The sequence below is a fragment of the Setaria italica genome, chromosome IX (genome assembly GCF_000263155.2).
Source record: "Setaria italica strain Yugu1 chromosome IX, Setaria_italica_v2.0, whole genome shotgun sequence".
Classification (NCBI taxonomy): Eukaryota; Viridiplantae; Streptophyta; class Magnoliopsida; order Poales; family Poaceae; genus Setaria; species Setaria italica.
The window spans coordinates 5,804,849-5,817,641 of record NC_028458.1 but is presented as its reverse complement, the minus strand read 5'-3'; the positions used below and the strand labels follow the sequence as shown (position 1 = coordinate 5,817,641).

At 44.1% G+C, this 12,793-nt stretch overlaps 2 protein-coding genes across 2 annotated transcripts; both read right to left on the bottom strand.

The window, feature by feature from the left end:
• Window positions 1–253: 253 nt before the first annotated feature.
• On the bottom strand, window positions 254–8,152 carry LOC101782116. The gene is made up of 10 exons (XM_004981755.2): window positions 7,588–8,152; window positions 5,407–5,671; window positions 4,077–4,999; window positions 3,561–3,984; window positions 3,297–3,478; window positions 2,497–2,653; window positions 2,180–2,407; window positions 1,737–2,087; window positions 1,149–1,250; window positions 254–1,052 (listed from the first exon to the last, which is right to left on the bottom strand). The coding sequence occupies exons 1-10, from the start codon at window positions 8,028–8,030 to the stop codon at window positions 822–824; spliced, it is 3,306 nt and encodes a 1,101-aa protein (XP_004981812.1). The 5' UTR covers window positions 8,031–8,152; the 3' UTR covers window positions 254–821.
• A 570-nt stretch (window positions 8,153–8,722) lies between these two features.
• LOC101781720 (stem-specific protein TSJT1-like) lies at window positions 8,723–12,023 on the bottom strand. Its single transcript, NM_001280844.1, is given in 4 exon segments — window positions 8,723–9,201; window positions 9,331–9,451; window positions 9,556–9,796; window positions 11,815–12,023. Coding segments are annotated over 4 exon segments (765 nt in total). The 3' UTR covers window positions 8,723–9,007.
• Between the last annotated feature and the right edge of the window lie 770 nt (window positions 12,024–12,793).

Genomic DNA, 12,793 nt, shown 5'->3' with positions numbered 1-12,793 from the left:
TAAATCATATATTCAAAAATAGAGTAAATACACAGCTAGGTTTCTCAGACCCCTGAACAGACTTGCATCATACTACAAGAACAACCAAGCAATCATGTAAAGCTCCACTGAAGTCGAACTTATCGGCTGGAAGTAGAAACTGCCCCCCATGTTCCATGTTTGAATTACAATGGACGATGACCATTTCACGACGCATATAGACAAACAGTTGTCAAATTGTAGAGCAAAGTCTAGCTGCAAAAAAAAAAGTAAGTTCCCGAAAAGCTGATGCCGAAAATGGCTGGTGAAAATCGGCATAAATGACCACACGAAACAGTAGAACAGCTCAGCAGTATATGGTTACATACACGGACGATACGTCACCGATGGACTCAGTTGTGTACAAAGATAAATAGAAATGCACATGCATCAGTCTAGCAGACAAATGCCTTGGGCCTAAATTAATAACTTAAAACCCATCAAATGATGATGGCAATAATGAGAACCAAAAAATGGATGACGTGACACATACAAATACATGATGACTATTACAACAGGTGAACCCAGATGCCGTGCAGCTACAAAACTGACTTAGACTCAGGAGGAGCACTGGCGACCAAAGTCACTGCCTTGGTCCCGCACCTCATGTTCTGCCTGGCCACCACGGCGCCACCTGAAGACCAACTAACCGAGCAGTGAAAGGGCCATTGTGATGTTTTGAGCTTAAACCGCTTAAGTTGGCAAGATCTCACGCCTTGCTGAAACCACCCACCTTGACTTGCCCGGTTTGTTGCTCTGCTTCACTACATCATTCAGTAGTTTTTGGTTCAAGATCCAAAGATTCACCTCATGTCATAACATGTGGGTAAGGAGCACAGTGAGTTGTAAATTTGCTCAGCTTTGGGGCGCTTGGATGCATTCCCTCTTGTACACTGGTAGAAGAGATCTATCAGATGTCTCAGTTTATCTGCATGAGCATCAGATGTGATCCCTAACTTCAGCCTCGTAACCGGCTCGTCCATTGTCCAGAATGCTTCTAATTCCTGAGATAGCCTTGGCCTTTGTTTCTTCCTCTGAAGAGATGGTTTATGAAATGGTTATACATTCATATGCAACCACTAGAGCAACTACAAAAACAGTAATTTGCTGCTGATGTAAAGGGGCCTTACCATTATGAGATCATATATTTCCGAGTCAGGAAGTCCATGGTAGGGAATCCGAAGTGTAAGCATCTCCAATAAAAAACATCCAAATGACCAGATATCTACTTCCTGCATCCAAGAGATATTTAATCAGACAACTGAGCCTCTTGGGGATTTGGTTAAGTGGGGTAGATCTGTAAATGTTTGACTAACATACTCTTGCAGGTACCTAGGGGGCTATGTATTAGTACTAACACAGTTATTCAATTCAAATGGACCTCAATTTAATAAATTGAAGTGGATTGAAATGGAATCCAATAGAAATGCATAGACACAGGCTGCCAGAATAAACAAATGCATGATTGTTCCCATGGTCAGAGTAATGTTTGAAGTATAAATAGATTGTCTCCAGTCTCCACAAGATGTATGCAAAATTTGCTACTGCAAGATAATTGATTCCCAGCTAGAACATACTAAAGCTTAAAACTCAACTAAAGCATAGCCACAATGAAGGTTGTAGAGAACACAAATATCAGCAAAGTTCCCCCAACGAATAAGCAGAACAATTGAATTAACATTCTGAATAAACAAAGAAACCAGAAAGCAAATTCTTACCAGTCCATAATGGTGTTTTTCATGCATGGCCTTAAGAACCTCTGGAGCCATCCAACAAGGTGTCCCAACACAAACATTGGGTGGATGTGTACCAAGGTGAGATATACAGCATGTATGGGACAAAGAATGTAAAGGGACTGATCTGTCAAAATCAGAGAGTTTGACAATGGGTGTGCCAGCATTCCTCTTAGAATCCAAATCAACCAAAACATTCTCACTTTTTATGTCCCGGTGAATAATGAGCTTCTTGTGCATCTCCAATAATGCACAAGAAACTTCCCGAGCAATGTAAAACGCCAGATCAATGGGTACACACTTCTTGCCCTCCTTCAGTAGCTTTGTCAAATAGCCCTAAAGAGAAATAACAGGTTCAGTACCAAAACTGAACATCTGAATTGATGTTGAAAAAAAAATACATGTTCATAAACATGACATGATTTTACCTTGAGAGAACCTCCATTTACATACTCCATTAAAATTATAGACTGCAATATCCTGTATTCTTTATCACCATCAACTTGAACCCATTTAGACGAAAGTTGGTGCCCATATATGCCCACTATGGATCTGTGCTTCCTTAATGCACCCAGCATTCTTACTTCCCCCAGAAGCTTGTATTCAAAAAGTTTAACTTCATCATTTGAGGCATTGCGAGTATCTAGATATCGTATCTGCAATCGACAACAAAGTCAAATAACTAGACCAAACAAAATAATACCACGTAGAAGGCATCAAAGAATAAAGGTGAAAGAACAAAAACCTTTGCTGCAGCATCAACAGCACCAATTTTGCAGTGATAGACCGTACTAGAAGCTGTAACTTCGATTTCTTTGCATGATGAGACAGATGGGAAAGAACACCGAGGAGTATAGCCCTCATCATCAAGTGCAATCTGAAGTCGACTGAGCGGTACATACCTGAAACCGCATGAAGATAATGGTTTAATCAAACATAGGGTGATGATCTTGGATTCAGAAAGAACCTGCATGTACATGTAATACTTGTGCTCAACGCCTCCCTGAAACAGCATGACTAATATGCATGCAACACTAGATCAGCAGACAAGATCCCCTACCATCAGGTGAACAAAATAATAAAGGATTAAAAAAGTATCTATAAGCAATATCCAAATCAAGGATTGAAAATACAAAAAAGGGCTCGGTCCCTGCCACAAAGTGAAGATATTTTCTTAGATGCTATAAATTAACTAAATGAAAACTGTGCAGGCAGGACAGGTCAAATTTTGAATATATCATTCTTTTAAAGATAGGACAACCATCTTGTTCACCCTCTGCACTTAAAGCATTAATTAAGCAACTTACAACATAAATAGACCCTAAAAACTGGAAATTAGCTGCTTTAGAAATATGTAATGTGGCATTTTGTAGGCCATAATTTCTGCCTGACAACATTAGCATACATGGTGCAGTTCTTATAGCATCATGCATTCAATATAAAATTATTTTTACAACAGGCAAGAAGAAAGTGAAAAAGGAAGCTAGCCTGATGGGTGCTTAGTGCTTACACAGAGTTAAGAACAGAAGATCACAAACTGCTCACCTGCAAAAGTACTCTGGATCGGTCTCTTCCTTTATGTTGGTGGGGTAACAAGCATCAACAATCATTCTTACCCAGCCGTTCCATTTCCTAACAGGAACAACATTCCAAGCATGAGGGGTGTAATCAAGATGACCCCGCACAAGCTCGCAAGGAATTGGAGGATCCGCCCGGTCGCACAAATACTGCAAAGAGTATGATTGCAACGTTCAAACTTCAAAGAAGCAAATACAAAATGAAACTTTGCACAGGGAGCAGGTGAACTACCTTCATTAGGACAGCTCGGTGCCTACAAACACCAAACTGCAGTGCCCCTATAGGTACGATACCCGAATTTCTTCTTTCCTTAATGATATGTATTGATCTATTACACAGACTAGTAAAATCAAAGCTCCCAGAAAGGGTATTGGTCTGCTTAGAAGCTTCATTGTTGTCACACATGTTTCCAGCAGAACAAGTACAAACAAAAGGCTGTTCCTTCCTTAACCTAACAATAGCTCTCCGGGTTCTCCCAAGAGAGGCGCTTCGGTCACAACCACCAAAGCAGTCAGAAACAAACAAAGCAAGCACTGATGCCCTCAGTAAATCATGGCTTGGATCTTCATCCATTTCGAAAGAGCTTGGCCTTCTCAAATTAGATAGCAGTAACTGTGCTGAAGAAGCAATTGCATCCAATTCTTCATCTTGTTCTCTAAGTAAAATAAAAGAACATTATCAGAACATACACTCATACAGCATGAGAAAAATGTAGACTGACATGCATGGATAGGAATGGGCACTAACCTGTCCAATAGAATAACTTCACGTGCATACAACCCAAGACTCCTTTCATACTCCTCTAATGACATGAAGGGCATATCTCGGCCTGCATCATAAAACCCATCTGGTAGATGGTCATCTATGCTGCAAAATGATTCCACACTGTACTTGTATGAAAGTTTTGAGCGTTCATCAATTGCTCGAGGACATTTGCTCGGTTTAGGATTGTTGTCCACATCAGGGTGCCTTTTAGATTTTGAAGCAAACTTGGATGCCACTGAAGGGTTCCCTTGAGCAATCTCCACAACATCATGGGTGGATGAAGCAGTATCATCTAGTTCATTTTCAACACTACGGATCCTGCCTCTGCTGAAACAAGTAGGCTCCGCACTAATACAAGAATTGTCATCATGGTGAACTCTTATATTGAATCCAGGTTTCTCCTCACCATAGTGGTCTTGTAACATCATGCCACTATCTTTTGCATGCCCATCCAAGTCATCATCGACTATCGAAGAAACATCTTCAGATATAGAACTCGTTTCTTTCAACGAATCCTGTACAGAAGTTTCTTCGTCATGTAAACTAGAAGGGCATTCATCTTCAGCCATGTTCACAGCCATTTCATCTATGTATTTTTCATTGAGCTTGCTCCTGCTTGACTCTAGACGCTCCTGGCGAGCTTGTTGTTGCAGACAATCGCGTCTCCTCCAGCCCTTCTTCATTTTCTGTGGGGCATGGTGTTTTAAACTTGGGGAAGCTTCTGGTTGCAAGCATAAAAGGGCAATGTCGCAAGCACGACTTGAAGTTCTAGATTCTGCTAGACTGTTCATGCTTCCTACACCTGAGTACTTCAGCTTGCCACCCTTGATAGCATTTTCGCCATTTCCCCTCATGTCACAGCATATCCATGAGGGAATTACATAAGAATGGGAGAGCCTATTAAACTTGAAACAGAAAATAAAGTGTCACTGTATGATATTTAAATTTGGTGGCCTTTAAATTCATAAAAGCATCCATGATGTAAATTAAATAGCATCAAAAAGTAAGTATAAGATCACTAGTATAAACAAAAGTGCCCCCTCCCCATGCCCATAAAACCAACACCCTGTTATGGTTTATTTTGGGGCTAAATAACTCCTCGAACACATCCACCCTTAAATTTTCATTTGGATTTAAATGGATAGCACAAAATATATGCAACCCACTATTGCTAAACTGAACACTGAGCAACCAGTTCAGCAAAAACACTAACATATACAGTGGAGTATATGTTGACACAAAAAGATTATAGAAAATAATAAAGAAAAACATGACATTTCGTGAAAAGAGGCTTAGCAAATAGATAGCATACCTGAAGGTTTAAATACTGCAGGGTAAGCATAGAAACTAGTTTAACCGATCCAAGAGAAGTCAATCTGTTATTTGATAAGTCAAGGCTTTCAAGACATCTCAAAGACGAGATTCCTGATGGTACATCCACCAACTTATTGTTGGTCACTTTGAGGAACTTCAGCGCACTCAACTCAATTATACAATTAGGCAAGTTCTTCAGTTTGTTGAAAGAAAGGTCAAGTTCTTGGAGCTTCCTGAGGTTGCCAATCTCAGGAGGGAGGTACCTGTACATTGTTAAAAGAAAGGTACAATGTCATTTCCTTCATCTGTATGACAAGGACAACAATAAGTAACTGATTTTCAACAAAAGCCATTTGAGGGATGGAAACTACATAAATATTGAAAATTTTATATGGGACTAAAGGGATAATCAAGCGGATGATAAAGTTTAGGTAAAATATAGAACAGTTACCATACCACAGTTATGGCAAACAATCAAAAGAGTAGTTCATAAAACAGGGGAATTCAGTCAACTACTCCGGCCCGTTTGGGACCGCGGTGCGGCGGTGGACGCGGCGACCGCAGGAATAATCCCGCTGAACGCCCCGCGGTGACCGCGCGGCCGCCCGCAGCCCACGGCAAAACCTGCACTTTTTTGAATGGGGGGCGCGCATCGCGAGAAGCAGCCGCGGTACACGACCGCCGTCGCGCGCCCGCCCCCCGCCATCCCAAATACACACTTCTGACACCATCACAGTCCCCAAAAACATCAACTACGACCATTGATTATTACCAAATACTTCCGCCGTTCCAAATTATAGGTCGTTTTAGCTTTTGTAAATATATAGATTTTGCTATGTATCTAGACATAACGTATATCTAGGTCCATAGAAAAGATTATGTGTCTAGAAAAGCCAAAACAACCTACAATTTGAAACAGATGGAGTAAAACTTAATACAGTGAAAGTCATTTTCAGACGAACCTACCTATATATTTTCATGTATCCATTCTAAATATTCATAAGTGACCAAAGTTTGACTGCACATACACAACATGGCACTTATGTGACAGGTGGGAATGTTTTCTTCCCCCTTTTTTCTAGTGCAGTAGTGCTAGGAAGAATACAAGGAGGAAACATAGTATAAGTTGGCACCAGGCACACAAATCAGCAATGGAGCAAAGTAGTGCAACGAAGAGCAGATTTAATGCATAAAACATGTGCAGAACTGAGGCTTGGGGTGGCGGGTTAGGAGTTTGACAAACCATAATTTCAATACAACGTTTCCTCAACAAAATTAGGTTCTAACAAAAAAAAACATTACGAGGAAAGCTACATATGTATAGTACATCATTGCGTTCATATCACATGGTACTGGTGCTTGTTCAGTAAAGGTGCTGCCTAACTGGCCTGAAACACCATTGTGTTCATAGCACATGACATTGGTGTTTAATTGGTAAAAGGTGCTGCCTAACTGGCCCAAAACATCAGCATTTCCACTCCAGAAACTAAGAGTCTAACCTGTATCCACATTCCAAAAGCAGATGAAACTTCATGGAACCATTTGATGGCCCTTCCAGCAATTCAGCAATTTAAAGGTTCCACACTGCCCGTGACTACCAATATATTTTCAGCATTAAGAGAAGTTATGCGTAACTACAGCAAGCAACGGGTGCTTCGCAACCACTGACGCAAAGGCATAACAAAATAATGCCTGCGCATTCAAGTGTATTTCGAACATGAATAGAAGCTATGTGCAATTCAGTAATTTCCTACTGTTATAAATTGAACAGTAGACAGATGAATAAAAAATCTGAAACATGGTGAAGCATCACTATGACAGAAGCAAAGTCACAAACATCATGAACAACGATCGTTCCACCTACCTAAATCAACACTTGACAAAAGCAATCATGGTTACTAGAAAGTAACTAGCATGGCAAAATTCAGCCTAACCAACAGTCATTACTAATCGTTGTTAGTTGTTACCCATCCAAGCATTGCCATTCACACCACTTCCCCTACCATCATGCTACTAAATTGAATACTACAGAAAATTAACAGCAGAGAAGACAATAAAGCAACCTCATTTGAGCTTGAAATCGCTGGGAAAGAACTGTAGCATTTACGTAAATGATAATAAAAACCATTGGGCAACTAAACGCCACGCAGGCACTGGGAATCGAGTTTGTGGCACGTACCTAATCGAGAAGTGGCATATGGTCAGCTTGGTAAGGCACCTGAGCCCGGCAACCTCGGCCAGTATGGAGCACGAGGACGGCCTGGGCGGCACCATTGAGAGCTCTAGCTCCTTGAGCGCCTGCATCCGGCGTAGCGGCGCCCCTGAGACCCTGGGCGCCGACACCTTGACCTGCAGGCTCTCAAGCCCATCCAGCTCACCGCTGGCGTCCGTGGGGAGCACCTCCACATCGTTGCCGAAGAACTTGAGCGACCTGAGGCCTCGGCCACCGATGGAGCGCGGGACCAGGTTGAACGTGTTGCGGTAGATGTATATCTCGCGGCCGCCGCCGGCGGGGGGCGTGGGGAGGGTGGCGAGGTCCCAGACGTTGCCTGCGACGTCGGCGGCGTCAGATCTGCGGGCGGGAAGGTCCTCGGCGTCGGGGAAGGAGAAGGCCGGGGCCATGGGGCGCCGCCGGACGGCGGCGGCGGCGACGGGGTTTTGAGCGGCGGAGCCTAGGGTTTCGTACGGGGGAAGAGAGAGAAAGGGGAGGGGGAGAGCGGGGAGCGCGGAGGAGAGAGAGACATAGACGGAGGTGGGAATAAAAAGTTTTGTTTGTAAAAAAAAAAAAAGGAAGAGGAGTGCTTGGTGGGGACGCGACACGCGCCTACGCGAGCCCGAGAAGACGAAGCCTCGAAGAAAAGGCCGTGGGTACTCGTTCGGTTCGGCCTGGTTTTTCACCGCTCTACTTGGTTCGGTTTGGGCTGGTCCGGTTCGGTCGGTAAGCAGCAATAGAGCCGTTAGCGCTACTCGAAGCCCAGGTTTAGGCCTACCAGGAAATTTAATTTCGCGCCAAGCCCAATATTCCTAATGGCCCAAGGCCCGGAGCAAAACTATGCAGCCCATCCAACTGGACTTAATTTTTGCTCTGGATGTTCAAAGATCCACGGCAGCAAGTTTGTTCTTTCACTGCCGTGTTTTCTTTTATTTTCATATGAAATTATAAATCGAGAAATTTTGCCGTGATCCTAACAGTATCGTAGGGAGCCAAGCCGATACATATCTGAAACACATGTTCCAAGTAATGAAATGCAGCATGGAGAGAGAAGTGCCCCCAAAGTATTGCTCACACAACACAAGGTAAAAAACACGCAGCGTTACAATTTCACAGTACCAAATGTGAGCCTCTTATTCAGCTTTATTGAAACATGGGAGATAGATTTAGCAGATACATCTACCACCACCTGGGACACTCGGTATGATTAGTATCAGCACCACGATAAGAAAAAGCGATCTGAGAGTCTCACAGCGTTCGACAAATGCGTAAGGAACGTAGCAGAACTCAGCGTCTCAGCGGTTCAGCGGATACACCGATCGGCACCTCACAGCAGCCGGTGGAAATGGGTAGCAAGAAGACGGTGGAAGAAGCCGCCGCCCGCCGGTCAGAACTGGTTGGACCAGTCGGCGGCGCTGCCGACGCGGGGGATGCTGGCGTCCTGCTTCTTCTTGGTCTCGCTGTCGACCTTGAAGGTGGAGCCGCACATCTGGCCCTGGCTGTCCACGCGCGGCACCGCCTTGACCTCGTGCAGCGGGTGCTCGTAGCTCTGCAGCCCGCCGGAGGTGGTGTAGAAGCAACCTGAGACGAACATGGACGATGAGTCGGTGATCACGGCATCACATTGCAGAGTTCAAACGTTCAACTGAATTCTCATTTCTGAAGGTGCAAGCATGAATGGATCAAATGACGTTCTGTTGTTGTAGTTACCTTTAGGGAATGGCGCGAACGAGTTGCCGCAGCCGGTCTTGAGTAGCCCAGCATCGTCAGAGAACACGAGGTGGTCCTCCGAGTCGACGCCCCAGAAGAAGGGGATGCTGCCATCAGCGTCCTGCATTCAGGCCGTTGCAACTCAAGGATCAAGTCACTGTCAACAGGGTAGCAAATGTATGATTCAGGAAGAAGAGATGGTTGAATTACAATAGGTGAACTTACAGCAGCAACGAAGGTGGACTTCGACAGGGTGTCATACAAGATGAATGCGAACTTTCCACTAAGATCTCTCACAACCTGGCTGGCTGGGACGGGACCCCTGTCCCTCAGGGTTCTGTAGGCCTCGATGAGGATAGTCACCTCGTTGGCGGTCTTGCTCAGGCCGTAGTGCTGCTTCAGGTTGGCAATGTTCTCAATGTTCCCTTGGAACAGGCAAAAGATGTCATTCACAGCACCAAACAACCTGGGCATGACCGCATGAGAACAAGGCAGAGAGTCAGGTAGGCAATGGTGTGAGAGATAGTCAGATGACAAAATAATCGGGATCAATCACGATTCAAGAAGTTGTGTAAGTACTGCCATGCATTTTTTGACAAGGTCAAAATGTTTTGTTTAAAAGAAATTCCAGGCGATGCAGTTGATGAAATTCCTACAAAGCGTAAATGAAACATATTTCCCAGTAGTTTGACTTCCTTCACTGCACCAATAGAATGATGCTTAGAATACAACAGGCTTATGTTATTTTCATATAGCAAATGCTCAGACAAGTCCTCTATCTATAGAAAAGTACATACGATGCGCTTTGAGTTAGTTTAAAGGGACTCAACCCCCAACTGGTCCACTACCATTTTCATTTGCTGGAACAGACGTGTTACTACCTAATAAGAAATATTACAGTCACCATCACCCTGTTTGAGTTGACAAGGAACAAATGCTTACTAGATGTCAAATTGACATGTAATTCAGTTGTGTCAACAAGACATACTATGGGGGTGTTTGGGAGGAGGGGGCTAAATTTTAGCCCCCGTCACATCGAATGTTTGGACACTAATTAGGAGTATTAAACTTAGATTAATTACAAAACTAATTACACAACCCCTAGGCTAAATCGCGAGACGAATCTATTAAGCCTAATTAGTGCATGATTTGACAATGTGGTGCTACAGTAACCATTCACTAATGATGGATTAATTAGGCTCAATAGATTCGTCTCGCGATTTAGCCTAGGGGTTCTGCAATTAGTTTTGTAATTAGCTTATGTTTAGTCCTCTTAATTAGTATCCGAACATCCGATGTGACAGGGCTAAAGTTTAGCCTCCTCCTTCCAAACAGCCCCATAGACATGGTATTGGCTATCCTAGTTCAGCATTACCTATCTGTTAAATATTTTGAGTACAATGACAGATACAATGTTAAAATAACAGATGTAACACAGAGAACGTCCGAAAGAAAGATATAGCAACACAGAAGGTTACCCAACTCTCCACAATAATAGGGAAGTCTCTCTTTACATTGGATATATAACGATCATATATACCTGATAAGATGATTGTACTCCAAAATCAGAACTCACAGCTAGCAGTTTGAACTAAATGGCTCAGGACGGATAAGCACAAAGCACTAGAGGTACTGAATCCTAAACACGTAGATCACATGATGCGACTGTGACTACACTGAGAACTAGGAATGTTTTTCTTCCTTCCCTAATTGCTGCAAGCTGGATTGTCCAACTTTATCTCAGAAAATAATATAATTCTTATACAGACTCAACTTATACAGAATTCAACTGGCCAAATAGTTTATAATCATAATAAACAGACAATACATCAAACGAAGAAACTAACTATGCCAAACCCAGTGTGGAAATTCCTGTTCTTTTTCTTGAGCTTACTAACAAGAAAGGACCAAACGAACTAACCACTGGGTTAATCACAGACGGTGCTGATTTGCTCGGGGAAAGAAAATCACAAACGTGCTGACTCAACCAACTTTTGGACCAGATCTAAGCAACCAGAAGAGCATGACCTACCATTACGCCATTAAAGACTCCCAAATTTACCCGAGAAACGCTAGACATTACACGTTACACCATATAACCCTCACGAAAACAAAATCTGAACATAGTTATTCATCGTCCGTTTCATCCTTGCCAAGAGAAAGTGCAAACCAACTTGAACCCCGCAAAAAAACACGAAGAAATCTCGCCTAGAATCGGCACGAAAAGCAGCAACAGGTCTGATCGAAGCCCACATCGTTAGCTAGCCACAAGCAACCAAGGCAAAAGAAGATCTCAACGCATTCCAGCCGAAACCTCAAAAGGTTTCAATCCGTTCCAAGTTTCCGACCCGTACGAGGGGACCACACCACCGAATCTCGGGGCGAAGCACACAAACAGCAAGCATTTCCGCATCTCCGAAGGCATCACGATCCACAAGCACATATTCGACAAAGGAAGCGCGCAGGGACGGGGGAGCACAGCACCTAGGGACGAGGGGGCTCTGGTTGGCCGCCGAGTACGCCAGCGCGCCGGAGGGCCCCAGGCTGACGGTGACGGTGCCGTCGTGTGAGGCGGAGAAGCCCTTCATGAGCGCGCCCACGCCGCCGGCCGCGGCAGCGGCCGCGCCGGCCACCAGCGGGCTGCGGAGGCCCTCCGGGCACTTGGCCACCGTGGGATCGAACACCGCCAGCATCTCGCCGCCGTCCGATGCGTGCTCTTCCCTCCTCTCTCCTCGCTTTCCGTGCGCTGTCCTCTTCTGATACTCTGCCTTGTCTGTTGCTGGACACGGGAACGCTGAATACCACCAGCACCCACGGCCCACCAGTCAACATATATAGAACTTTTCGTCTCCCCATTTTGCCCCTTGGTCGGTGGGTAGGAAAAAAATTTTTCCTCGTGTTTTTCTAGTTGTCCTGGCCAGATAAAGGCATGCTTTGGAACTTCTATTCAATTTCTGCACCATGGATGTCTACAGTATATATGAGGTGTAGGACAAATGACGAATCGTGTTCCAGGGTAGTTTGGTCAATTAGTTGAGCAAAAAGTCTCTCGTGCTTATCCATTTTTCCCTTTAATATTCCCATTACACACTGACGTGGAAAAAGGTACAGTGACCTCCATTATCCTACTATAAACCAGGATAGATTAAGCATACCCAGCTGGAGTTTTGATTAGCACATGCAGATGATGCCTTTTTAACTGCTCGCCCAGCTTTGTTTGGACATCACAAACTGTGGATAAATTTTGGCAAAATTTGTCCTTATCCAGTTTAGGTCTAACATTCCACCGCACGCTGTCGTGGTGATGTGTAGGACGGCTGACGTGACGCGCTGTCCTGTAGATAGGATTACCTTCTTCAAGGCATTAAAGTCAATGCCTGGACGCGTGGAAATCTGCAAGTCCCTTCCCACCAAAACTGTAGAGCCCTGCGTGCTGTACCGCTGTGCCCCTGTTGAAACGGAG

Excerpts from the sequence above, each read along its gene's own strand:
- LOC101782116 (XM_004981755.2), bottom strand. The coding sequence starts at position 8,030 with ATGGCCCCGGCCTTCTCCTTCCCCGACGCCGAGGACCTTCCCGCCCGC. Across the intron at positions 3,985-4,076 it reads GAAGTTATTCTATTGGACAG|AGAACAAGATGAAGAATTGG; the intron begins GTTAGTGCCCAT and ends TATTTTACTTAG. Across the intron at positions 1,251-1,736 it reads AAAAACACCATTATGGACTG|GAAGTAGATATCTGGTCATT; the intron begins GTAAGAATTTGC and ends TCTTGGATGCAG.